The sequence below is a fragment of the Phlebotomus papatasi genome, chromosome 1, assembly GCF_024763615.1.
Source record: "Phlebotomus papatasi isolate M1 chromosome 1, Ppap_2.1, whole genome shotgun sequence".
NCBI classification, from domain to species: Eukaryota; Metazoa; Arthropoda; class Insecta; order Diptera; family Psychodidae; genus Phlebotomus; species Phlebotomus papatasi.
The window spans coordinates 91,985,673-92,011,959 of record NC_077222.1 but is presented as its reverse complement, the minus strand read 5'-3'; the positions used below and the strand labels follow the sequence as shown (position 1 = coordinate 92,011,959).

Here is a 26,287-nt window from a genome sequence, read left to right as displayed (position 1 = left end):
AGTAAAAGTTTATAAAATGGAAGATAATTAATTAATTATAGTTAAAAATAAAATTATTAAAATACATTAACCTTAAATTGGTCAAAAATAAATACCCTAGCGCTAAATTTATTGAGTGTAAATACTTATTTTCACTCTAAAAAACAAGATTCTATTATACTGTAGAACCCCGCTATAGGCCATCGCTCTATAGTCCACAATTTATCGACCGTTGATTTCAAAACACTGATTTTAAGTTAGGTTATGTTTTTTAGTACGCGACATACAATATTGTCATAATTATTTTAATATATTTGGCAAACTTTATTGAGTAGTTGTGATAATTGTGATCCATAATAAAGAGAGCGATGACAAGTACCACAATCGCAAAGAAAGTGGAGACCGTCGAGCAATTTCAATACTAAAAGTCGTTGATAATTTTAAAAAATGACGTAGACTATAGTGCGTGTGCGACCCAAGTGTCAAGTCTGGAACCAAATATGGACTATAGCGAGGCTCTACTGTAATTCTAAAAATGCTTAGAATAAAAAATCAAAAGGTCGATTTTTTATGTTGGCATGAAAGGACGTTATGATCTACGTATGACTTTTTTCGAGACTTCTTTTTTTGTTGTGTTTCTTTAAGGACAATGCGGTGGAATTATACTTATTTCCACCACTCTACAATGTAAAAAGTAACAAAAAATGTCGCTTCGACAAATGGGATGATGTGAAAAAGACTTTAAAAGAATTCCTCAATTGGATCAAATTAATCAATTGGATTAATTTATTTCGAAAATGAAGTTTTCCCGTGAAAATAGAAAGCTTATTACATTTTTCTAGACAGAAATAGTGAAAAAATACAGTAAGGGGAGGTGGGGCTACATTGTTATTTGATTTTTTTCGCATATTTCTAAAGGAAACTGGGTTTTAACTTGATTTAATTTTGATAGACAAAACAATTATGGATCTAAATAAAATATTTGTAAAGACCAGCTTAATTTAGAAATAGGCGAAAAAATCGTATAACAATGTAGCCCCACAGCTCAAAGTAGCCTCACTTCCCCCTATTCAATAACATTTTCTTTAAATTCTCTTTTAACCCTTTAACGACGAGACACTTTTTACGGACTGAAAATCAATAAAAAAAATTAAACTGAGAAACATAATCAATGATAAGTCTTACATCTAACCTTGGAAAGTTCAACAGAGTCTGATTCGGTGTATTTTGTTCTACTATGAATGATAGGGACAAAAATAGCCCAAAAATTTAAGTAATTTTTCTGACAATACCAATGAATAATATTTTTCGCTTTAATGAAAAATATTACGTATGAGTATTGTAATTCATATTGCCAAAAGGGTTTTGCTTAAAAAAATTGGAAGTATAAAAAATAAATAAAGTCAATTATGAATTTTGAGAATTTAAAAATTCGTCATTTTTTAGCTTAAATAAATATTTACTACATAGCAAATAGGTTGAGACTTGCAAGAAATATTTTAGATTCCTTCAACCCTCTACTTTACAATTATGTGCAGACATAAGAAATAAATAACTTTGGGTAGTCAGGAAAAATTATTTTCTTTATGGGACACCGGTGTTCCAATCGTCCTTAAAGGGTTAAGGGACTAACCAATTTTTTTTTTTAATATTGAAAGCTCGCAATAAAGAACCACTTGTATCAATCAAACATAAATTCTCCAGATTCCACACAAATTCTACAGTTTGTAATTTAATAGCTCTGAACTCGGCATATGAATTGCTCTTGGTGCTCTTGGAATCACTAACACGAACAATCAATCCACAATGACACGAATCTGCTTGGAATATTAATTTAACTAAATTAATTCGCTGAACTTGTTGGACAATGTGCAATCAATTGAATGAAATTGTTCTCTCTAAGATATTGCACACAAATTGAATTGCTCATTCATCCAATTAAGTCATTAACGAGGAGAATAGCGCTGAAAAAGAACACAAGAAGCTTTTGCAATCCAGTAGCATTGTTTAATTTCTCTCAGTGTTTCACTTGAAACGGTTGATGTTTAAAATCTTTCAAAAAAAACCGTTGGGAGTGGCAAGCTTGCAAGCCAGTGAGTCATGCAAGTTCATTGTTGACATTTGGGAAAAAGTAAACAAAACGTTCGAGCTTCCCGGAAAAGTAATTTCCTGACAAAATGAATCCTTTAACGTGAGTATTACCCTGGGAGGGATGGAAGGAAATTGCTGAGGAAGTTAATTATTTTTTCTACTGGTTTAGGAATATGAAAAATGTGCTGAAACTCAGCGAAAATGATCTGAAAGGAGGCTCAAAGTCCAGCTGGCACGATCAGTACAAAAACAGTGCCTGGATCTTTGTCGGGGGGCTTCCCTATGACCTCACGGAGGGGGATGTGATAGCTGTGTTCTCTCAGTACGGGGAGGTGGTGAACATTAACCTTGTCAGGGATAAAGCTACGGGGAAACAGAAGGGATTCTGCTTCATCTGCTACGAAGATCAGAGATCAACAATCCTGGCTGTGGACAATTTCAATGGGATCAAGGTGAGTTGGGAGATTCCCAGGTATGCTATCAGAGATTTCGAAGACTATTTGATGGATTTCAGTTGCTGGGAAAAACCCTAAGGGTCGATCACGTGAATGATTACAAAGCTCCGAAGGAAAATGACAAAATTGACGAAGAAACCCGGCGCCTCCATCTCGAAGGATGCGCTCCAAAGCCTCAAATTCCCATCGAGATGCTCAAGAGGGAAGATTCATCCTCCAGTTCCAGTGGCATTCGCCTCCCGGAAAGGCTTCCCATCCGAAATCCCGCAGAACCGCCTTCGAAAAAGGTCAAAAAAGAGAAGAAAGCGAAAAAATCCAAGAAAAGCAAGAAACGGAAGAAGAAAAAATCCTCCGATTCCTCAGATTCCAGCTCCGGAAGTGACTCAGAATCCAGACACAAGAGAAAATAAATAAAAATTAACATTTAATGATATTTCTCTATTTTATCTCCTCTAAAATGGAATATCGTGTTATTTTCTAAACTCAAAGAAAAAACATTTTCCAAAGGACTTGGAACGTCCTTTTTCCTGTTTTTTTTTTTTTTTAAACAAATAATCTTGGTGATAGTGAGTATCTCTATGGAGTGACTTCTATTGTCTCGTGTTTTCAGAGAAATAATACTTCAATAAATTGATGGGATTATTTTTTTTACAATATTTTAACTGCGAAAAACATTCCTTTTGATTTCATCTTTCTCATCACTTCATTTTCTTTTTCTATCTATCTGTGATATTTTCTCCTCAATCCTTAAACTCTTTTTTATTCGTTTTAGCTAGTTAACAAAATAAATTCATGTACAAAAAGCCAGTGAAATGCCTTACGATTTCTCTCTTCAACAGAAGTCAACGGAAATTCTCAATTTTTTTTTGAAGAACAAAAAAAAATAACCCCATTTGATCATTTTAAAACACAAAAAATATTTCTTTTTCTTTTCAAAAGAAATTCTCAGGTTTTGAGATTTTTTTTGTAAGAAAAAAACCAAAAACAATTTGCCATTAACTCAAAAAAGGTACGGATTCTTCTTCATAAATTCTTGTGAAGGAGTCCATCGGAAAGCTTTTCACGCCCGGAAAATGGGATGATGAACTGTGAGGTGCGAGAGAGCTCAGAGAAAACTGCTGGCCATTTGCTATCCTGCCTTGGAGTAAGGATTTGGCGAACTGACCAAGGGCGATGTTGGCGTTGCTCCACTTCGGATGCCATCTCCCTCGCAAATGTACTTCCCTACAAGAAAAAAAATATTTAAAAAAAAATGCATTTCAATAGAAGATTTAAAAATATAAAAGTCTTCCATACTGGGGAATTTTTCCAAGTGATATTCCTACACTGAGAAAAATCCGAAAAAGTTAAAATAACAATCCGGAAATGTTAATTTCACTCTGCAGTATTGATCCGAATTCGGTGTAAATATTACCCTTTTTAGGTGTATTATGGGTTAAAATTACCCTTTTTCATGTTAATTTTACACTTCAAAAGGTGTAAAATTAACAATAAAAAAATGTTGATATATTTTTACAGCTAAAAAATGTTAAAGTTATAAGGAGAAAAAGTTAATCGCACCCCCTTTTTTTCTCAGTGTAGGAAAGGTTGATGAACTTCTTCCCGCTTTTCCAGGGAAATTTTCCATTTATTGTCTCAAAAAATCTAAGTAAAATTCCTGGAAAACTGGAGGATTTGTTCCACGGATATACCCGAGAAAGCCTGATAAATTATACCCACGTGCATCTCAAAATTTTCCCTAAAAATTTGGTCCAAATGTAGAAAAATGTTTTCAATTAAATCTCCCAGGAAAAGCTTCTGAATTTTACCCACTTCTAAGCGAACTTTCCTTAGATTTCCCTGGCAATTATTATTTGAATTTTTTTATTACCATTTTTGTTTTTTTTTTTTAATTTTCTTGCATTTACTTTACATTTAATTTTGATTTACCACGCGAGTTCCTCGGGACGTCCTTGAAAGAAACTACTGAGTTTTCACAACCTTTCTGAAGATATTTCCTGTACTTCTTGCTAATTTCTCTGCTTGAAATATTATATCTATTCCATATTATTACTCTTTGATGTTCTATATAAACATTTTCCAAAAAAAAAACATCTCGACTGAAGTATATTCTTAAGTGAAAATAAATTTAATATGGATTTCTTGGAGAAAACCTATTGAATTTTCCCCGTCGCTAGGGGGAAGTGGGGCACCTTTGAAATTCGGATTTTCTCATATTTTCAAATAAAATTGAGCCTTATCGTGATATAATTGAGGCGCTCGGAGCAGAAAAAAAACTCTAAGGCGTAAGCATTTCTCTATTAAAATAGCGTTTTTTTTTGCCCTGAGCTCTTCAATTTAGCTTCACAAACATATTGAGAACCTAAATTACATCATGATATGGCTCAATTCCTTTTAAAAATAGGAGAAAAATCCCAATTTCAAAGCTGCTCCAATTACAAAGGTGCCCCACTTCCCACGAATTTCCCAATTTTCTACGAATTTTCCCAACTGTCTCTCTTCAAAATTTTACTACTTCACGAGAGTATTCGATGTTCTATATGAATTTTTCCAAATAAAGACATCTCGACTGAAGTATATTATTAAGTGAAAATTAATTTCACACAGATTTCTTGGAGAAAACCAATTGAATTTTCCCTGTCTCTGTTGGGAATTTTCTATGAATCTTCCCAGACTTTTCTAGTGGCTAGTGAATTTTTCATACCTCCTCCGTAGGAAATTTCCTAAAGATTTCCCCAAGAAATCTTGAGGATACTTTAAAAATCAGGAAAAATTAAAGAAATATTTCCCATTCAAATCCTCAGGGACCTTCTTAAGCAATTTCCATAGTTTACCAAGTACATTTCAATACTGATTCCATTTAAATTCTTAGTAGAAAATATTTGGAGAAGGCTAAGGGAAAAATCTCAAAGTCAACATAGAGTGTTCTGTAGGAAAGTCCAGAGAATTCTTAAGAAAATTACCTCAGGAAATTTCCACAAGAAATCTTCCAAATTTCTCTGGGAAGTTACCGATTTTTCCGAAGTTTCCGAAACTGAAAATTGTCTTGGGAAATATGTACCTGCAACCTTTATAGGAAATTTTTACCTAACGAACGAAACGTCTCCCGGTCATCAAAGATCATAATACATAAAACTATAGTGAGGGCCATTGTCATTCATGGTTTATAGGTAGTACCGATAACCCAAGCTGAAGAGCAATCGCTATCGCCACTCGCCACTGCTCTTTGTGAGGCGAATGCTAAGATGGAACTATGGCTCAGTGAGGGAAACAGTTAGTTAAGAGTACTGTATCCGGGAGAACCATGAGCTGGGGCCGTATCCGCCGTATCCTATCCTCCAGATGTGAGAGTTTGATATTGTGGAAAAAGTCAACTCTCCGTGTGGAACTCGCTTATTCGGTATCCACGAAATTTCCGATTGGAAATTTTCTCACCAAAAACCGGGGAGAATTCTCGAGTGGTATTCCCGGTGAGAGTTTGATTAATTTACATAGAAAATAAGCAAATAAATTGAAATATCGCGTTTTTTTTAAGTTTTAAATTGTTTTTAAATGATTATTTGACTTAATAAATACAATTTCCGTATATTTATAATAATAAATTTCAATGAAGTTTTTTTTCTTAATAAATTGCAGGAATTTCGAACTTTTTTCTTATTATCTCTTATAATTTTCTATTTTTTTTGAGTTTGATACCAATCAATTTCCAAATTATTTATTATTTTAATATTATTTTGTTTCAGCTCTCGTGAATTAGAAAACGGTTGTGGCCATTTAATGATTAGATCTTTGATTAACTTATTTATATTCTTAATAAATACGAAATTGAACAGATTTTTAGCAGTATACTTGGCCGTGAACTCTTTAAAACTCTTAATTTTTGTTTTATCTAAAACCTGAGAATTATTAAATCGTATAATTTATAGGGAGTTTATCGTGAAAAGATTCTTTTTAGTGAGTTGAAATTGTTAGATATCGAGAACCAACAAAACAAATATAATACCAGTTATTATAAAATTAATAAATGAATATTAATTGAACAAATATTTAAAAATCTTGTAATTACGTGTTCTTCCTTAAATTAGAAAAAAAATTGAGTGAGATTCTTGATATTCGCATCTTTATTATCCTTTTTTATTCGACACAATCTAAGAAAAAATCGTAACCTCTCTATTGAAAAACTATTTGCAATTATTTTCAAAAAAAAGCGCAAATTATGAATGGGAATTTTTAAATTTTACAGGGTATATATTGATATGAATCCAATAATTCTAGTCAAATTGCTAAAAAAAAAAGACAAATACAATGGAAATTGGTTTGATGTTGCAAAAATCTCTGAAAATTCTATTTAGGGCTAATCCATCTCAAAACGACCGAAAAAATCGCAAATCGAGGGGTCATGGTCTTAGATGTTTTTGAATTTTACATATGTTAAAGTACACGATAAAATAATATACCCCTATTTTTTTTTTCGTCCGAAAAAAAATCCTGGCCGGAGATACATGGCGTCAAAGATGGCGCCTCGCGCTTCATTCCTCAATTGCGATTTTTAGCAAATATTTTAAAATACTCTATTTCGGGAACGGGTTGAGATTTCCTCTTAACTCTTTTTTCTATTTGAAAGATAATTTTATACTCTTTAAATCGATATACTTGATTTTGCATTATCTACTTAAGTTTTTTTGTAACGGTCTTTTAAAAAATTTTTGAAAAAATTTAAAAATTAATTTTTCTCAAAAACCCCATTCTCAAAAATTTTGATTTTTTTACTGTTGATCAGTAACATTGAGTACTACATTCCCTGAAAAGGCGAGCTTCCACTTTTGCACTTACTTTTTTTTTAAAAATATTTGAAAAATTACCATATTTTCAAAATTAAAAATAACCAGTTAAACTCAAAATTTTGAGTTCAAATTTTCAGGGAATATAGTACTCCACAATACTTATAAACAGCCAAAAAATCAAAATTTTTCGAAATCAAGTTTTTGAAAAAAAATTTTTTTTGAGTTTTAAATAAAAATGTCTTTTATTGACAAAAATCAAACTTTAAGATACATTTGACACATGTGTCAATATGTAGAATTTTTTTAAACGTAATTTCAAAAAAAAAAATTTAAATTTTTTCAAAAATAATCCAAAAAAATTTTCAAAAAATTTTTTTTTTGAAAAACTAAAAGAAAACAAAAAAACATAATTAGTATTTGTGTTTAATATGATTTAAAGGCTTATTTTTGTCAATAAAAGACATTTTTATTTAAAACTCAAAAAAAATTTTTTTTTTCAAAATCTTGATTTCGAAAAATTTTGATTTTTTGGCTGTTTATAAGTATTGTGGAGTACTATATTCCCTGAAAATTTGAACTCAAAATTTTGAGTTTAACTGGTTATTTTTAATTTTGAAAATATGGTAATTTTTCAAATATTTTAAAAAAAAAGTAAATGCAAAAGTGGAAGCTCGCCTTTTCAGGGAATGTAGTACTCAATGTTACTGAACAACAGTAAAAAAATCAAAATTTTTGAGAATGGGGTTTTTGAGAAAAATTAATTTTTAAATTTTTTCAAAAATTTTTTAAAAGACCGTTACAAAAAAACTTAAGCAGATAATGCAAAATCAAGTATATCGATTTAAAGAGTATAAAATTATCTTTCAAATAAAAAAAAGAGTAAGAAGAAATCTCAACCCGTTCCCGAAATAGAGCATTTTAAAATATTTGCTAAAAATTACAATTGAGGAATGAAGCGCGAGGCGCCATCTTTGACGCCATGTATCTCCGGCCAGGATTTTTTTTCAGACGAAAAAAAAATAGAGGTATATTATTTTATCGTGTACTTTAACATATGTAAAATTCAAAAACATCTAAGACCATGAAGGGTACCCCTATGGTCGTCTTGAGATGGATTGGCCCTTTAGCATTTGACAATTTTCAGAAAATTTATACAAAACCACAAGAATCTTTATACGAATAAATTCATAGAATAAATAAATAGAAAGATCTTTATACGTATAAATTCGTATTTATGTTTGAATTGGTGCAAATGCAAAGAGCTTTTTTTTTAAATTTTTTAATGTAGTAAAATATTAAAAAGAGAAATTTGGCATGAAATGCCTCATGGAGAGCCAAACATTATGGCCACCATCAGAACGCGCCAAATCAGCTAGCTGAACCTGGAACACATCCACCATAATGCCAGCTGAAAGGATGCTTAAGAAACTACTCCCTCCGTTCCGAAATAAGTCGTACGTTTGGGAAAAATTCTTGTTCCGAAATAAGTCATACGTTTGGGAAAAAATGGGATTAAGAGAAAGTTTGTTGATAAATGTTTTGTGTATCAACACTTATCTCTTGTAAAGAACTATTGCTAATGTCCAGTACTAAAATTGGAGTCCAGTCTTGATGGTATGCTAAGGAACGAATGTCTTAAAAATGTCTTATTTTTGGCGTTTTATTTTCAATCTAAAATAGGTGCAGAATGGTGAGAGATACAGACTTGGGACCTTCGGGGGACCCCCCAATAAGTTGACCCTGGGACCATTAATATGCCCTTTATTTTGCCCCCACTGCTCCCCTTCCCCTCCAAAATCTTCTTTTTAGGATTGCTCGGAAACACGTCGTGCGATTTCTCTTTTTCAGTTTTGGATATGTTTTACAGAACTATATAAATAATGGTCCCAGGGTCAACTTATGGGGGGTCCGCTGAAGGTCCCAAGTCCCTATCTCTCACCATTTTGCATCCAGATATTCAAACACATTAAAAAACATGTTCTTTTTATTGCTCATTCTGCAAAGTTTGAGATATAAAAAATGTCATATCGGAAATAACTGTTGAATTCTACTTGTGTATACTAATGATTTAGAACAAATTCTAGACTGTAATGTTAATCACAGTCCATCTTGTAGTAATTAACTATCTACCGGAGCTCTTTGAAAAAAACGCGAAAAATGGACGACTTCAACGTATCGATTCCTCAACTTACCATCGTGATAGCATCCCCATATTATCCCTGAACATGGAGGATAGTTCATACATATGATATTTACAAATAACAAAAACATTCTCTGAAACCATTCCATAATCCCTAATTTTTCGCCAAACGTACGACTTATTTCGGAACGGAGGGAGTATTAAATAATGAACTTGAAGCGACAAGAATGAGAGAACATCCACGTGAAGAGGAAGACTATTTATGAAACACAGGTGAAACATTGAAACATTAAAGAAACAATTGAGCTGCTAAGCTTTCAAGACTTTCCTAGAACACGGATACTTTTAAACCCTACCAAGCTGCAAGTCAACAAATCTATTCAATTAATGTTTCAATTAATCATTAAAAAAAAACTCTGAACCATTTTGCCATTGAACTTGTGTTTCAATCGAGAGCGAAATTGACTAAACAGAAATTCACTGTACTCTTCTTTTCTGAAAATAACGAACAAAGCAGCAAAAGAAGACTCACCGGAAACGAATCTCCGTTTGACCAGAGACAGTCGGTAGCCGGGTCCCGTGAGCTCAAACTCAATCCCCGACAGCGTCGTGCCCTCGCAGTTGAACTGCGTATGCAGAATAGCCGGCGTTGAAGGTCCATTTGTGACCTCAAGGCGCGCCCTCAGTGTTCCCACGCCATTATTGTCCGAATGCTGACTGATGTCCGTGAAGTTCCACACGAGCCTATTGGATTCACCCAGCCAGGCTGAATGTGGCTTGGACTGTACATTGCGGACGCCTCCGTCCACAGGAACTGTGATAGAGATGTTGAGGAGCGGCGTTGGGGCTGCCATGGCATGGCTATTGTACTTGTAGTCAATCTTGATGTCCGTATGCGTCGGTTCGCACTTCCAGTAGCACACCAACTGGAAGGGACACGAAGAGGCTCCAGATTTCGGACGTACCTGGTACTTGAGGATGTCCACATTGAAGTACGACGCCGAAGGATTCTGTTCCGACTGACGCCGCAGAAGAGCCGTCAGAGCCGGCATATTGAACTCCAGCATTGTGCTAAAGCTCGTGGATTGGAGTGTATCTCTGCAAGATAAAAAATCATCCCTGCAAGATCTTCCTAAAAAAAAGAAAACATCCCCCTTCCTCTGAATCCTCTTACATCGTGACCAATTGTTTATTGGGGATGATATTCTCGAGATTCTGAATGTTCTTGATGCGGAAGCCCAATTTGGCCGGGTTGGGATTATTGGCAAACACCCCGACAATTCCAGCCGGGAAGGACAGCATCATATCACCGGACATCTTCACCTGGCACCGACTCTCATCGCTTCCACTGAAAGAGATTTGGTTTCCCATTAAAATCTCTTCCCTATTGATCCTCAGGGATTTAGCGGAATTGATTTACCGGAAATAGGCATGGATCATCTCATGGAAGGCCACAGCCAATGGAATTGTGTCTGATATGCCGATTGTGAGTGGAGATGGTCCCCTGGATGAACCAATAGCCACTCCAGCCGTTCTGAACTCCAAGCTTCCTACACTGTCAGCCCGGGAGATCGTTGAGATCGCAGAAGGACTAACTCTTCCACGTCCTTAAACCCAAAAAAATTGCTATAACAGTTTCTCTCCTAAATTTTACATTGCAGCATAATTTTACTGCTCCAAGAGAGAGCAATTATAATCGTCTTTTTTTTTCAACTTGTCACCGTTCCAGGAGCGTAAACGGTAAAAGATATAGACTTCCGGTCTTCGATGAACCCCAATAAAAAAAAACAATATTTCCAGATGGATATGTTTTAGAGGTAATCCAGGCGAACATTTCGTCCAAACATAACTATGACCGGAAAATTCGCCATTTTGAATTATTAAAGGTCAAAGGTCAACCACGTGGATGGCCCATTTTTCAACCGATTGCCGCTAGTGGATCTAACGGCGCTAAGAACCAATAAATAATATAAATGTCTTCTATAATTATGCCTAAGCAATCATCAAGATAGGTGAAGCAGGTGTCGAGAAAATTGCGTTTACGTAATACGAAAATTTGTTTTTCGACTGTGGCGCCCCTAGCGTTAGTTATACGAAGTTCAAATGATCCAGAAAGTTGAAGCGCCCTGCGAGACCTTTAATTTGCGCATTTACTCGTCAAATTTGGTAAAACAGAACCGGAATTTCGAATTTGAATTTCGTGAACTTAGACCCCTCATATCTCTGGTCCTATTGTAATCACAGCGAACCCACGCCACTTTTTGTAATCTTCATGTTCACGAAATGTACACACATATGTCATCTACAATTATGTCGAAGTAATTATCAAAATCAGTCCAGCGACAGTCGAGATAATTGAGGTTATGTGATATTGAAATTGTTTTTTTTCGACAGGGGCGCCCCTGGTGTTGGTCCGACGAAGTTCAAATGTTCTAGAAAGGTGTAGCGCTCTGAGAGGCCTTTTATTTGCCTTTAATTTTAATTTGTCGATTCATATACGCGTTCGAGATATTCCGTCGACCGCTCACTACTCCATCTATCCGCGGAGACTAGCAATATAGTGCATCTGTAGTTAGCCGTTAGAGCTCCCCTCAGAGTCACCACCCCAACTGAACAGAGTACCGTTGGCTTAAAAGTGTTCGTCAGGACAGGCTTTCTTCCTCCGACTCCTCTAGGTTCACCAGTCCCGATTTAAGAGCTCTCTCCGGTTGAGGTTTTTCTGTATCGATTCGAAAGTATCAGAGAGAACTTACCTAAAAACCCGTTAGAAGTTCGAAAATTAAATGTGACGAGTTACACAAAAATGAGCAAGTCGAGCAAGTGCATGAAAAAGACATTTATTTTCATGAAAGTGCATTTCAAACGATCTGACACTCTCAAATTCTACAAAACTACACAAAAAATCACTTTTTACAGCAAACGTTTGTTCACTGTTGTTGACGTTCACGATTGAAGTGTCACCGAAATTCGAAATGGCAGAACAATCAGCGCTAAAGCAGCGAATACGTGAACTTGCACTTTCTTGCGGTAGATTTTCGAATAGGTTTGGCTTCGATTCGAAGTAGCTTTGTCTTTTCGAAAGGTTATTACTGAACAGAGCCAATGGTGCTGTAAAAACTCTTGATCAGTAATCCAACCGAAATACGGGATTTTTCCTACGAATTCTCTGATGAATTGGACAGCAATCCTCGAAACATTGTAGAAGAAAAAACAGCAATAATCAAGAAAGGTCTAAGTTTTTCCATCCACTACCAATTACATATCGTCAGACCGAAATTCTCTCTAAGGTTCAGCTATAACATACTAAAATTTGAGCCCAATCGATGCATTACAGGCTGAATTCATTTTGGTAAAAAAAGATGGCGATTTTCCGGTGATACTGAGAGAAATCCGAAAAAGTTAAAATAACATTCCGGAAATGTTAATTTTACCCTGCATTATTGATCCAAAATCGGTGTAAATATTACCCTTTTTAGGTGCATTAGGGGTTAAAATTACCCTTTTCCATGTTAATTTTACCCTTAGAAAGGTGTAAAATTAACATTAAAAAACGTTGATATATTTTTACACCTAAAAAGTTGTGAGGAAAAAAGTTTAATCGCACCCTCTTTTTTTCTCAGTGTGTCTAAGGACTAAATGTTCAGCTGGACTACCTCCGAAACATATCCAAAAACGAGGGAAATCGCCAGGACCAATTTATTGCAAAGTTGGAAAAACCTCATTTTCGACATAATTTTGGGGGATGGGGAGCGCATGAAAGAGGAGGGGGAAAAACTAAAAAGACTAGTTTGGAGATAATGTCATTTAAGGAGGGGTCATCGAAGACCGGAAGTTGATATCTCTTACCGTTTGAATTTCATTTGGGTCAAAAGATCAATGTAGCAGAAAATGTTCAAATAGGAAAACTTACCAGCTGCTTCTGAGCGCCTCGATGGCGGCCTCGGAATAGCAATGCTACTGGCAGAAGTTGGCGTTGGGATCTGTCGTCCCAGTTTGGTCAGAGTGGCTGAAGGCGGTGCAGAAGTTGTAATATCCTCTATTTCCGAGAAAATATCACCCAAATCTGCATATTTATTGCTAAACATGGAAATTTTTCATTAGATCACACTGATCAAGGACTTTGCTGCCCGAAAAGGACACTGAAAGTTTATAGACTCACTTGGAACTGTTGGATGCCGAGAGCGTAGGACTCTGCAGAGGAGCATAAGGATGTGTTGTAGTTGGGGTTGAGGCATTGGAAGCTGCCGGACTCTGCGGATGGTGATGCTGAAAGGAAGGAGGATTCCCCTGTAAATCAGCCCCACAAACCCTCTTCTCACCTTCACCAAATGGCTGCGACAGTGACTTTGAGCGCTTCATGCGGGACTCATCATCAGCTGCCCCAAATACTCTCCTTCCCTTCATTTTCATTCCAACAACCACAAAAAGCATGATTTTTTTTTGCGTCCCCGCACAGACAGTGTTTTTGTGATATTTAATTTTGTTGACGATTTTTGTTTCGTGTATGTGTATGATGTTAATGCGTAAGAGAAAGAAGGCAAACAGATAGAAATGAAGCCCATCATTTTGATAAAATTAGAGACACAGAAGGGACGACAATATATAGAAAAGAAAAGAAAAAAGAAAGAAACAGAAAAGCAAATAAATATACACAAAATTGCCAAAAATAAAAGATTACAAAGGAAAAAAAAGAACATTAATTTGCACTCAGAAATGTGAGGAAAATTAGTTAATAAAATTGTGGCTGGGAAAACTCACAGAGAGGGCACCTCCCAGTGGAGACAGGGACAGATTCTCCACAGTGGCACGCAATTCATCAACACTGGCCGAAATTGGGGCGGTTCCGTTGTTCAGCGGCTTAATCTCCACATGGATCTTTCGATCTCGCTCGTTGTCATCCGAGTCGCTGTCTGAACTGGAGTAGAAACCACCTAGAAATGGGAGTTATTTCCCATTTTATATTTTTTATTTCTTTAACGAAATTGGGCTATCTTAGGTGTGCATTATTTTTTCTTGTGCAAGGGATAAAGTTGGAAACCCCATGACCTGTTGGGTGATTTTTTCTGACTTGAAGAAGATTCGAACCCGGAACATTCGTATCATAGAGCGACCGCTCTATCAATTAATCCATTGCTTACCAGACAAAGTATTTTTAACTTAAAGAGGTATTTGCTTTAAAATTCATTAAAAAATGACTAGTTTAAACATTAAAAAGATAACAAAAAAAACTTGGATAAACCAGGATAATCCAGGATATTTAAGGATCCTATAATAAAGCCTGGATAAAATTAGTAAGTGTCTTAACATAGCAGCAAAAAATCGACTACATTAGTGCCATGATTGCTATGAAAATTATTTTATTTTAAATTCTTTTATTAATTGCAAAATATAAAATAAACTTGGATAAATTTAAATATATCCACGTAAACCAGAATAATAATGTAAAGAGGGTTTAACGAAACAAATTCTTAACACGATTTAGTCATTCCTGTTCTGCATTAAAAGTAAAAAATATGTAGATCAAGATAAATTTAGATAAACCTGGATAGCCTGATATCTTTAAGTTTAAAAACCTAGATAAAGTATTTAATGTAGTTTTAACTTTGTTATCCTTCTATCTCAAAATATAAAAAATCATAATAAGAAATATATTCTTCTGAATATTTTTATCTAGGCTTCATTCACTTTATCCAAGTTTATCCTATTTTTATCTCCTTGTGTGTAAATAGATATAGCAAATTCAAATATAAATTAATCATTTTCGGAAACATTTGAGGAACTATTCAAATGTTTTATTCAATTTTAATTTTCTAAATAACACAATAAAATAAATGTTTTGGATAATTCTCAATATATCCTAGCTTGGATAAACATAATCCTAACACTTTAAGGACCAGTAGGTCACTGGTGATCCTTAACCTTTTTAAGAATGAAAGGGTAAAAAATTAGGCAGCAAAAAAAATCATTTTTCTAGCCTTTAAAACCACAATATAAATTTAGATTTCCATAGGTCTTATCTAAGAATACTGGTAACTTATCTTTCCAAGTGTATGGAGTAAATCATACATTTAATATTCACAGTGTAGCGATTGATCGAAAAATGCTGAATAGCCAATACTGTATTATATTTTGCACTTATTTTGGAAAAATAAAGTAGTTATGTTGGAGAAGTCAAACAACGCGTGATATACAAGAGTTAAAAATTTTAGATAAAGTAATAATATCCAAAATCTCTTTAAAATGAATGTATCAAATGTTGCGCTAAAAAATTCGAGAAATAAAGCAAAGTATTTACAAAATAAATATTAAAACGAAATTTATTTTTCAGTAGGGGAGGGTGGGGCAGATCACGCAATTAAACTGTTTTCAAGACTAATTTGCTAAACGAGTATGAGCCATATTCAAATAAATTAAACCCTGCTAGTTTTTCTTAGGTAATAGCTATCTAAAAATATATAGCACAATTCCTAGACAATCATTTATTCAATAGACAATTCAATTCATAGACAATCATTTACTAAAAAGGTGTATTTTTGAAAGTAATGCATACGTGAAACTACTCTACCCTCCCCTATATCTTTTTCAATAGTTTATTTGTCTATTGAATGATAAAAATTTAGGAATACTGGATAATTTTAATACAAAAAAACATCAAAAATAACAAAAAAAAAATTTAAAAAAAATCTGACTGGGGCAAAAAGTCACAAAACGGATATTTTATTATTTTACAAACTAGCTGACCATCCCAGAAATTTCTAATAAGCGCAATTTTATAGGAAATTTACCGCTCTACAATTTTGTGAAAGTCATTTTCCTGTATTTTGTAAGTAAATACATTTATCGAGTTGTTTTCTAAAATCAGGCATGGGGGTAAAATTATCACATTTTAATTTGGTTTATTGCGAGCTCCCGTAAATTAAAAAAAAAACCTAATAATAGAAAAATAATAGAATTGTTTTGCAAATGTTATATTTTTTAACTTTTGTATTTTTCCCGATTTGTTGATATAATTCTGAAGTAGAAATCTTTAAATTATTTGAATCGTAGTTTAAAGGTTGTTTTGGCCGCTAGAGGTCTCCATTTTACACAAAATACGTTAATAGTGAAATTCAGTTCGGCAAAAAAATTGGAAAACTGTCATTTATGATTTCTAAATATGGCTTTATTTAAACTTATTCGATTTATAAACCACATTCTATAATTTAAATGAAAGTGGTCCTATCGTGTTGATCAAACCAAATTTCACTATTGATGCATTCGGTGAAAAATAGAGACCTCTAGCGGCCAAAACAATACTGAAAATTTGAACAAAATTATTTGAACAAATTGGAATAAACAAAAATGCTAAAGGTAAAATAGTGGTCTTTGCGGAGCTGATTCTATTTTTTTAGCCGCCACTGTATGTTCATAGGAAATTTATTCCTCTGCGAATTTGTAGAACAGCGTTTTCTCTATCTGAATGAGAAAGCGATTTTCAAGTTATTTTCCAAAGGCTATTTTTGACAAGAAAATTCTATTCAATCATTCTGAAAAGGCGAAAACGGCGAATTGGGCGAGATGAATTTAACGAAATCTGCCGAAGATTTGCCGAGTAAATGTCACTTCAGAACTTAATAGAATAGAATTTAGTACAGAATAAGCACAAAACAAAAATAATGGAAATAAGTGTTTAATGTTCCTCCTAAACTAAATATCTTAGATTCAGTAAATCCCGACAGAATTTTTATCCTCCAGACACATGGAAATGGCGTTTCTTTTCGCCGTGAGACATCACGGCATTTTGTTACTTTTTGCCCCATACCTTTTGTTACTTTTTACCCCAAGTACTCATTTTAGAATTTTTAGAAACTGCTAAAACAGATAGCGGTTTCGTATTCAAAATATCCAAATCATTTAGGAAATACGCACCAGTGCATCAATTTTAGACAACAAATAGGTAAAAATTCAATTCTCCTGTGAGGAAATATTTGTAAAACAGGGCTAAAAATTTCAACATTTTTTTTTATTTTCTAAATTCCTTGTCCGAATTCTAAGAAACTTACTACATTGAAGAAGGTCTATGGAAACTATCTATGAAAAACATTTTAAGTCGCTATCTTTTTCATCTTGGAAGATTTTGACTTTTGAAATTTTCGATTTGTGACTTTTTGCCCCAGTCTCCCCTATAATATTAAAAATAAGTCAGTGTAGAAAAAATACAGTAAAAAAATAACTTTCTGATCTTAAACATGAAAAACAATAATTGCAAGAAGAAAAACACTTTGAAAAAAATATCTTCATGTGGATTCGAACTCTCGATCTTTATATTGCTAATTTCTATTAAAAACAGAAATTATTCAACCCTGAAAATGAGTTCGCTCAAGCTCAAAACTATCTTCACTGTTTTTCAAAATAAAACTTAGCTTTTTTGTTTTGAAAACATGAGTTTGATGTTTCGGTAAGAGTGAGTGAAATGACTTTAGCCATCTCACTCACTCTCGTAGAAGTTTCAAAAACATGATTACAGAAAAAACGCCATTGTTTGCACGGCATAATGCCCAGCGCACATTAACTCTTATTTGTAAACATGTTTTCGAAACTTCTAATGAGAGTGAGCGAGATGACTAGATCTAGATCTCACTAACTCTTATATGAAATTTTCCAAATATGTTTATAAACAAAAGTTATTGTGCGCTGGACGTCAGATTAGCTTTCTAATGGTACATAACTATAAAAGTTTTGAACTTAAGGAACCAATTTTGAATATCAAGTGATTTCTAGGTACCCTGAAGTTTTTAAGAGTTCAAATCTCAATAAGAACAATTTTTTTAACTGCTGCAATTAAGTTGATTTCTTTTTTTTTTTAATTAAAATTTAGAAAATGATTTTTTATATTCATTTTTATTCGTTTTTTCTTGTATTATACGCGTTGACTAATTTGGTTGAAGAAAGGTCAATTAATATTCAAATCAAACCACATTGCCTTTAACAAGAGTTCAAATCTTGTCAATTTTTTTTTTTTTTTTTTTTTGAAAAATAAGACATTAAAAGATAACAATTACAGCGATCCAAGTAAAATTCTTTTCATAGAAATTCATATTTTCCAAGTGAAATTTCCCACTATCAGCGTAATTTATAGCATTATCATGAAGCAATGAATTTGTGTAAAAAAATACCTTTTTCGCTGTTTGTAAGTGTCTCCCATTTGGGCTCACTGGGTTGCACACTGTAACCATCTTCATCGACTTCCGGTGTGGCAGTTGGAGCAATCAGAGACGGAGACTTGGACACTTGGGCAACAACAGCACTATTTTCCGACTTCACATTCTCCTCCTTCTCTTCACTGTAAAATCAATATGGGTGAGAGAGAGAAAATCCAATTAGGCCGAAAAACTAGAACATCCCAGATCCACAAAAAAAAATAAATAAAGAAACATAGAACGGTGGAGCAAAAATGTCAATACTGAAAAATCATTGAAAAAAATTGTATTTGCTTTTGTGACATTTACTTATCGGATATTTTTTCTTCTTTGTTGCTATTGGTGTCCGTTGAATCCTTTTTCTTCTTCACCTTCTTCGTCTTTGCCTTCTCCCGACGACTCCTCAGGAATCCTGAAACTGCAACACAAACAACACCAATTCATATCAATTTCGCCCTAAAAATTAACTTGACTGAAAACAAAAATTTGCTATTAGCAACATTTTAAAGGCGTATCGATAAAAAAGATAACAAAGAAAATTAATTAAATTGTAGCAATGAAAATAAATTCTTATAAAAAAAAATAATATTAGGTCTACAAATAAACGTAAGTTTACCCAATAACCAAGTTGAAATGAAGAAAAACTAAACTGTCTTTGATTGAAAATGATAAAAATGGTTTTTGTTTTGATGGGGAAAGACGTTACAATTTGCTAATTTATTAAAAGTAAAATAAATATTGGAAGGATTATTGGGAATAGTAGCGCAATTTTGATAAAAGGGCAACGAAAAAATTAAAGAACAAGCACAAAAGATTTTCATTTTAATCTACTTGACCTGAATTTAGCCATTTCTTTCTAGGTCAAATAGTTACATAAAAAACTTTACATGATTTATTAAAAAAAAATAGACTAATAGGGATTTCTGGGGTGAATGTTGTTAACTTTCTCATGATATTATATCAACAAATTAAGAATTAAGTTCGTTGGAATTAGCAGAGAAAATACTTCCCGCCCACAAAAGGTGTTTTACAGATAAAGAAATAAAAGATACAGAAAAAAACCAACTAATAAAGGTACAAATGTCGAAAAGGAGGATTCAATGGGAAGAAAATGTGGGATAAAATGTATGAAAAAAATGTCTAAAAGAAGCAAGATAGAAATGTGCAATTAATAAATCTCACTACAAAAGCAAATTCTAAATTGCCTCAATTAAAAGCACAAGAGAAAATTCCACAGTCTTAGCGAGTTTTTCACTCATTCTAAGACACACGGAATTCTTTAAGCGAAGCTTAAAGCAATGCATTACAGATCAATTGCTTAATTTCCACACTCATTTTATCGTTTCTTTTTTTTCTTTATTTATTTACTACAAAAACTTTTGATATCTTGTTCTTTTTTTCCACAAAGTCTCAAAAACAAGCTCTTTAGTTACTGTCCTCGTCAAAAATCAAATGATAATTGAGAAGCAAAGCCTTTGTGCTAAAACAAACACCTAAGATCCAGACACAGAGAATATAGGAGGGAAGTGGATGTGTTAAACCAAGGGTGAAAAGAGAGTCAACCCGAGATATTCAGACACAGTGAGAATAAATTAACAAACCGTAGAGAAATTATTCATTTATCAAGTGTGAATTACCAAAGAATATTGCAAGAAAACATTACACTGTGATGTAATCAAAGAAAAATTGCATACACTCCAATTGATGTAATTTGTAACATAAATCAGGAGGGTTGTTCAAAAAGAAAGTTCTTAAATATTAACCTCAAAAAATGAAAACAATTCATATCCACACTTATTTCGAAGTTAATTAAAAACTCGGGTAAATTTTGGATAAAACTGGATAAATCTAGATAAACCTAGATAATAGTGGATAAGCCAAATAAACCTGGACAATATTGCAAAAAATGTCAGATTATCTTAACTTCATATCACATTTTTAATCCTTTGATTGGAAATTTACATAATGCTTCCTTAGTATAAAAAATAATGAACTTGGATAAAATTCAAAAATACCCGAAAAGTGATTAAGTTATTCTTGCAGTTAAAGGAAGGTCGGGCTGTTTCACGCAGCTAAACTTTTTTCAATTTTAAAAGCTTATTTTCAAAACGAATATGAAATTAACCATATTTCAACTATAAGTAAGTGCTCTCCCTTCGAATAATGTGAATTTCTTTTGTTTCTCCTAAGAGATTTGCACTAAATTATCACGGAATTATCAACAATTGATAATAAGCCAAAAAATATTTAATAAAAATGTGTAAGTATCTTAAGAAAACTAAAAGAAAATTCACATTATTCGAAGGCATGAACGTTCGAAGGGAAAGCACTTTCCCCTATGTCTCGTTAATTTCTCTTGAGTATTTGCTATCTAAAAACACGCAGCGCTATTCTTAGATAATTAACAATTGTTTCAAAGATATATATTTCCGAAAGAAATGCTTGTGTAAAACTACTGCACCCTCTCTTAAGCTTAAGTGACAGATCAACAGAGCACATCACCTCATATGCGACATCAAAAGTCAACATAATTTTTCAAAGATTATTAAATCGCTTAATATTTGAGAAAAATCGTCAAAATCAACACTCGGGGGAACCGTGAACGATAATTATCTACCCCTTGAATAGCTCAAATAAACTCAAATAAACCAGATTAATGCAGAAAATGCACTCGTCATTACATCTAAGAAATTTATTAAAACCTAAATAAGGTTAGATAAGCCTGGATAATACAATATAAACTTGGATAAAATTTCAAAATATTAATAACTAAAACGAAAGGCTTGGGTTGAGATATTAAAAATAAGTTAAGATTATTCTTAATTCAATTAAAAAGAGATAAAAACCTAGATAAATTTTAAAGACTCAAACTAAATAGGGATATCCTGGATAAAATTAAAGAAACTTTGATGATAATAAAAACTGTGAAATATCTCTAAAACTGACATTTAGATAACGAACATAATTTATTTGTTTTGAATGGCTAAGTTATGTAGCTTATGACCATATAACTGGATAATCTCAATTGACATTAAGTTACAGATTAAGTTTATTACTCTTCGAAAACAAAAAATAATCGTAACAAATTTAAAACTAACTAGATTATCTACCCCTTGACAAGTCCAAATAAACAAAATTGTTGTAGAAAAAGTAGCCCTCATTACGTTTAAAAAATTTACTAATATCTAAACTACTTCAGATAAGCCCGGATAATTCAATATAAACCTGGATAAAAACACAAAATGGGATAGTAATAACTAAAAAGAAAGGCGACGATTGAAATATCGTAAATAAATTATTCTTATTTTTTATTAAATTGAAAAGATATAGAAATCTAGATAAACTTTAAAGGTTTCAACTAAATTGGGATAAACCTGGATAAAATTAAAGGTTTGATAATAAAACTGACAATTAAAAAGGAAAATAATATTTTTTCCCTTAGATCAAAATAGAAATTACATCTATTTCTTAATAAAAATCTTGGGATAACTTAAAAATCTGGATAAAAATATTTAAGTCAAGAAACAATTAGAAAGGAAAAGTCTATTTTTTCTATTAGTTCAAAATATCTATAACCCTATTACCTAATAAAATCTTTGGATAAACCTAGTGAAAAGTTGGATAAAAGTAATAAAACTGAAAAAGGGAAAGGATATAGTCGCTATAGCTCCAAATATCCTTATGATCTAATAAAATTTGGGAAACTCCTCGCTCGTGAAGTTCGAGCAGTTAAAATCTTGAAATAAATCCTATGAAAACTTGGATAAAAATGTTTAAGGTGAAAAGAAAACCTCTTGACACTTTCAGAACTTTTCATGATCTATTGACATTTTCAGTACCATTTTGGGATATGAAATTTGAACATTTCTCTTTATAGTAAAAAGTAAATTACAGAAAAAACGTCGTAATACTGTTCTTTTATTAAACACATTAATAAAATTTCAACATTTAGACAAAAGTGTCAATAACTGTGTTATCACACTTACACATTAAAATTTTAATATGATTCACATTAATTGTCGCTGGTGAGAGTCCAAATGTGTAATTTGTGTGTTTGAATCATTTTATATTCAAAATTTGATTTATTTGTTGATAAAAAGGTAGACTTGGCTCGCAAAATTTGATATAAATTGATTTATAGCATTAATGCGAAAAATTAATGCGATTTTCTCTTTAATTTTTTAATGTGAAAAATATTTATCCTAGGCACTATTTGAACTCCTAATCCAATTCTTTTAAAATCTAGATGAACTGCAGAATGTCTTGAACTGCCTCTCTTTTGACATCCTCCAGTGGCAGCACTTCTTTCAATTTCAATAAAAAAAAGAAAAGGATATGTTCGCTTCAGCTTCAAATTCAAATACGCCTATCATCTTATTAAAAATTTCCAGATAAATCCCACGAAAACCTGGATAATTCCATTTAAAACCCTTTAAATCATTTTTCAAATAAAAGAAAATATGGAAGACACTTCTATTTCAGTCTTCAAATACCTATAAATACCGACCACATGATTTTTTTATTTAATAAACATTTTGTGATAAAACTACGAAAACCTGGATAAACGGATAAACGCAATTTAACCTAAATAAAGGGTGAAATTTTTAAAAATCCTAAATAATATTTTTACTACTAAGTATGAATATATAAATAAGATATAAAAGAAACTGATACAACCCATCAGTTAATTAAATATTTGAAAAACTTATTTAACCTACGAACTTTTTGAACAACCCAGAATTTACAATCGAGACTGGAGAGTCACGGGATCCATTTAGAGCATTTAGAAGGAAAACAAGATATTCCACTCAATTCACAAATGAATAATCCCCTTTTCTTATCGCAATCTTCTTCAGTATAGACATCATTTCATTAGAATAATTGCAATTATGCAGAAAACATTCTCCTCTTTATCCTATTTATTTTTGGAATAACTTTTGAACTCAATTCATTCAGCAATTTAAACTTTGATCAATGAGGAACTTCCTTAAGCAATTTCCACTTGAGGAAATCCCATGCAATATCCTGTCTCAATTGGTTGGAATCGATTTATTTCTGCGAGTTGGGAAATGTGTAGAAAAATTCGTGTTTTCTTTTGGTGTTTCGTGTAAAATAGTAAAAGTGAAGAAGATATGTATTGAGGAAAAAGTCCTTGCTGCATCTACACAGTCGCAATGTGGATTAAAACAGCAAAGTGATTTTTCTTAAAAAAGGGAAAGGCAAACCATCAAACTGCAAGCGAAAAGTGTGAGGAAAACAAACTCAAAAGAAAAACCAAAAGAGAAAGAAAATAGTGAAGAAAAAATTGAAATGCATAGAGACAGAAAAAAATGATTATAAAACGGAAAATATTACATTTTGATCCTCTTAACGGATTTCGGCCGATTTGTGTATTGCTTGCTGTTGTTGGTGGATATTGTGTCTCAGTCGTTGGACTTGTTGGTGCTGACAACACTTCAATTGATGGAGAATCACGACTATCACGACTCTCGCGACTTCCTGCAAAACATGTTTTCGAGCACAGAGAGAGATTTTCTCACATGAGGACAGACTTTTCTATCAATTTTCACATCTATTTTTTTTGGCAATTTTTTGTCTCAAATGCACAACATTTATTTATTTTAAAAAAATCATATTTAGAACACAACAAAAAAGAGGAAAAGTGTATTTTTTTTTCTGCAGCAAATACACAAAAGGCATCAATATATAAAATCATCTATTTATCTACGCAGGCCTTAAAGCAAACTCTTGGTGATTTATCTCCCTCATTCAAAATTTTTGTGGTGAAAGATTAATTAAATTAATGTGAGGGGAAAATTTTTCCCAAAAAAAAAATTATTTTTGTGCCATGTGAAAAAGTTGTATTATATTTTCATCGAGATCATCACACGCAAGTAGAAAGTCACTTGTTTTCGGCACAATGTAAATTAATTGTTAAAAAAAACATACAAGTCTTTTCTTTTGTGGAAAGTACAGCAATTGAATTAATTACAGCAATGTCGTCGCAATTGAAAAACACTGTGTTAAGAAAAAAAAAACAAAATTGCATGAAAATGGAGCTTCTAGCGCAATAAATGTGAAGAATGTCACCAAGGAGACAATAACTGCATTGTTAGTCGATGAATAATCTTCAATTTGTATCAATTTGATCCAATTTGATCAAATTCTTTCCTCAGAATAGCTAATGAAAATAATTGATTTATTTCTTCCACAAAGGACAGTTCCTGATCAGAGAAAAATTAACACCAAAATTCTTATTTTGGTAAAAACGATATTCTAGAATTCTGTGATTAAATGAACTGAAGGGTAGTACGCACAATAATGCCTTAGCTTGACACACTTACGACTTAAGCCGAGAGACGGCTTAACGTAATTGTAATCAAAATTATGAAAAATAGGGGAATTCTGTAACGATATGACAAAGTCATATGACAAATTTTCGTGATAAATTTGGGAATAGGACAACATTAAAGACCAATGAGCATCAAATAGCCATAGCAGTAAGTCATGTAAATCTGATTTTCAATTGTGTTTTTTTTAACGAATTTACCACAAAAAAATTCTTCAATTTGTCATATGACATTGTCATACTGTTACAGAATTCCCCTCCAGGAGGGAAATTCTGTAACGCTCTGGCAATGCCATATGACAAATTGGGTTCGAATCTTAGAAGAGCTTTTTCGAAAATGCGATTCTGTAGCCGTGACATTGCCATTTCAGCTCACGTGGCATTGTCAAGTCACATATTTGAGATTTCTGGCAATTCAAATGACAATGAATCTTGTTAAACAAATCAGCCAAGACGTACTGTATTTTTACAAAATCATCAAGTAAAGGGATTTCATTAAAAATGCAATGAACTGCATTTTCGATGACAAAAAAAAGCTCGAATGGCATTGTCAGGTTTCAAACTCACGCGTGACAATGCCATGAAAATTACAGAATTCCCGTACAGATTACATTTCCATCAGTTTCTGACTAATCCGTCTCTCGTCTTAAGCCGATAAACTGTTAACTTAGTGGGAAACTAATGGAAATTTAGTCTAATAATTATTTTGATCATATTCACGTTAAGCCGTCTCTCGGCTTAAGCCGTAAGTGTGTCTAAGGCATGACAACTGCTTTATTAGGCTTTTAGTTAACTATTGGCTAATTATTAAAATTAATTAATCAGAAAAACTATGCACAGATAGACAATGACCTTTAGAAACTCTGACTCTGTCCACCGCTAGAGGGCAGAACTAACGCTGAGAAAAGTTGACCGGCTTCCAAATTTAAGGAATTTTGAACATTTTGAGGCATTCAAGACATTAGTTTTTAGATTTATTTTATTTTCGGGCTATAATTTTATCTATAATGACGCTGGCACACCTTTTGAATCAAGAAAATTTCATGAAATCGAAATTCAAGTACTTTTCCTTCACTTGGATAAGTCCATCCTACTCTTTCGCACTCTTCTTCTTCTTTTTAAACATCACGCCACATTCAATTTAGTTTTTCTCTAATTTTGAATGAAAAAAAAGTATGATAGAGATTTGCAAAACGGTTGAGAGAAAAAAGGATGTGAATTTTAATTTCGCAAAATTTTCCTGATCTAAGTCGTAAGTTTCTGAATTAAATCTGCGAAACAAGGTTTATGTAATTAATTTTATTTCAAAG

General features: G+C 32.8%; 2 protein-coding genes across 9 annotated transcripts in view; one reads left to right on the top strand and one right to left on the bottom strand.

Moving 5' to 3' along the window:
- Window positions 1-2,092: 2,092 nt before the first annotated feature.
- LOC129809748 (RNA-binding motif protein, X-linked 2) lies at window positions 2,093-3,067 on the top strand. Its single transcript, XM_055859801.1, has 3 exons — window positions 2,093-2,170; window positions 2,240-2,522; window positions 2,585-3,067. Exons 1-3 carry the CDS (start codon window positions 2,157-2,159, stop codon window positions 2,933-2,935), a joined length of 648 nt encoding a protein of 215 aa, XP_055715776.1. The 5' UTR covers window positions 2,093-2,156; the 3' UTR covers window positions 2,936-3,067.
- Window positions 2,943-26,287, bottom strand: part of LOC129809746 (F-BAR domain only protein 2) — a 40,573-nt gene continuing 17,228 nt past the window's right edge. For 3 of the 8 annotated variants that reach the window (XM_055859794.1, XM_055859796.1, XM_055859798.1), the window contains 9 exons: window positions 18,938-19,046; window positions 18,605-18,771; window positions 14,208-14,380; window positions 13,609-13,847; window positions 13,360-13,526; window positions 10,870-11,056; window positions 10,624-10,797; window positions 9,982-10,547; window positions 2,943-3,749 (listed from right to left, as the gene is read on the bottom strand). In XM_055859794.1, coding sequence (XP_055715769.1) covers window positions 3,655-3,749; window positions 9,982-10,547; window positions 10,624-10,797; window positions 10,870-11,056; window positions 13,360-13,526; window positions 13,609-13,847; window positions 14,208-14,380; window positions 18,605-18,771; window positions 18,938-19,046 — 1,877 coding nt within the window. In that variant the 3' untranslated portion in view covers window positions 2,943-3,654. Of the gene's footprint in view, window positions 3,750-9,981; window positions 10,548-10,623; window positions 10,798-10,869; window positions 11,057-13,359; window positions 13,527-13,608; window positions 13,848-14,207; window positions 14,381-18,604; window positions 18,772-18,937; window positions 19,047-23,983; window positions 24,128-26,287 lie in introns of all 8 variants that reach the window. The other 5 variants (XM_055859795.1, XM_055859797.1, XM_055859799.1 and 2 more) reach the window with 3 other exon arrangements.

What these genes read in the sequence shown, in the direction of transcription:
- LOC129809748 (XM_055859801.1), top strand. An exon ending in ACAATTTCAATGGGATCAAG is followed by an intron (nt 2,523 to 2,584) that starts GTGAGTTGGGAG and finishes GATGGATTTCAG; the next exon opens with TTGCTGGGAAAAACCCTAAG.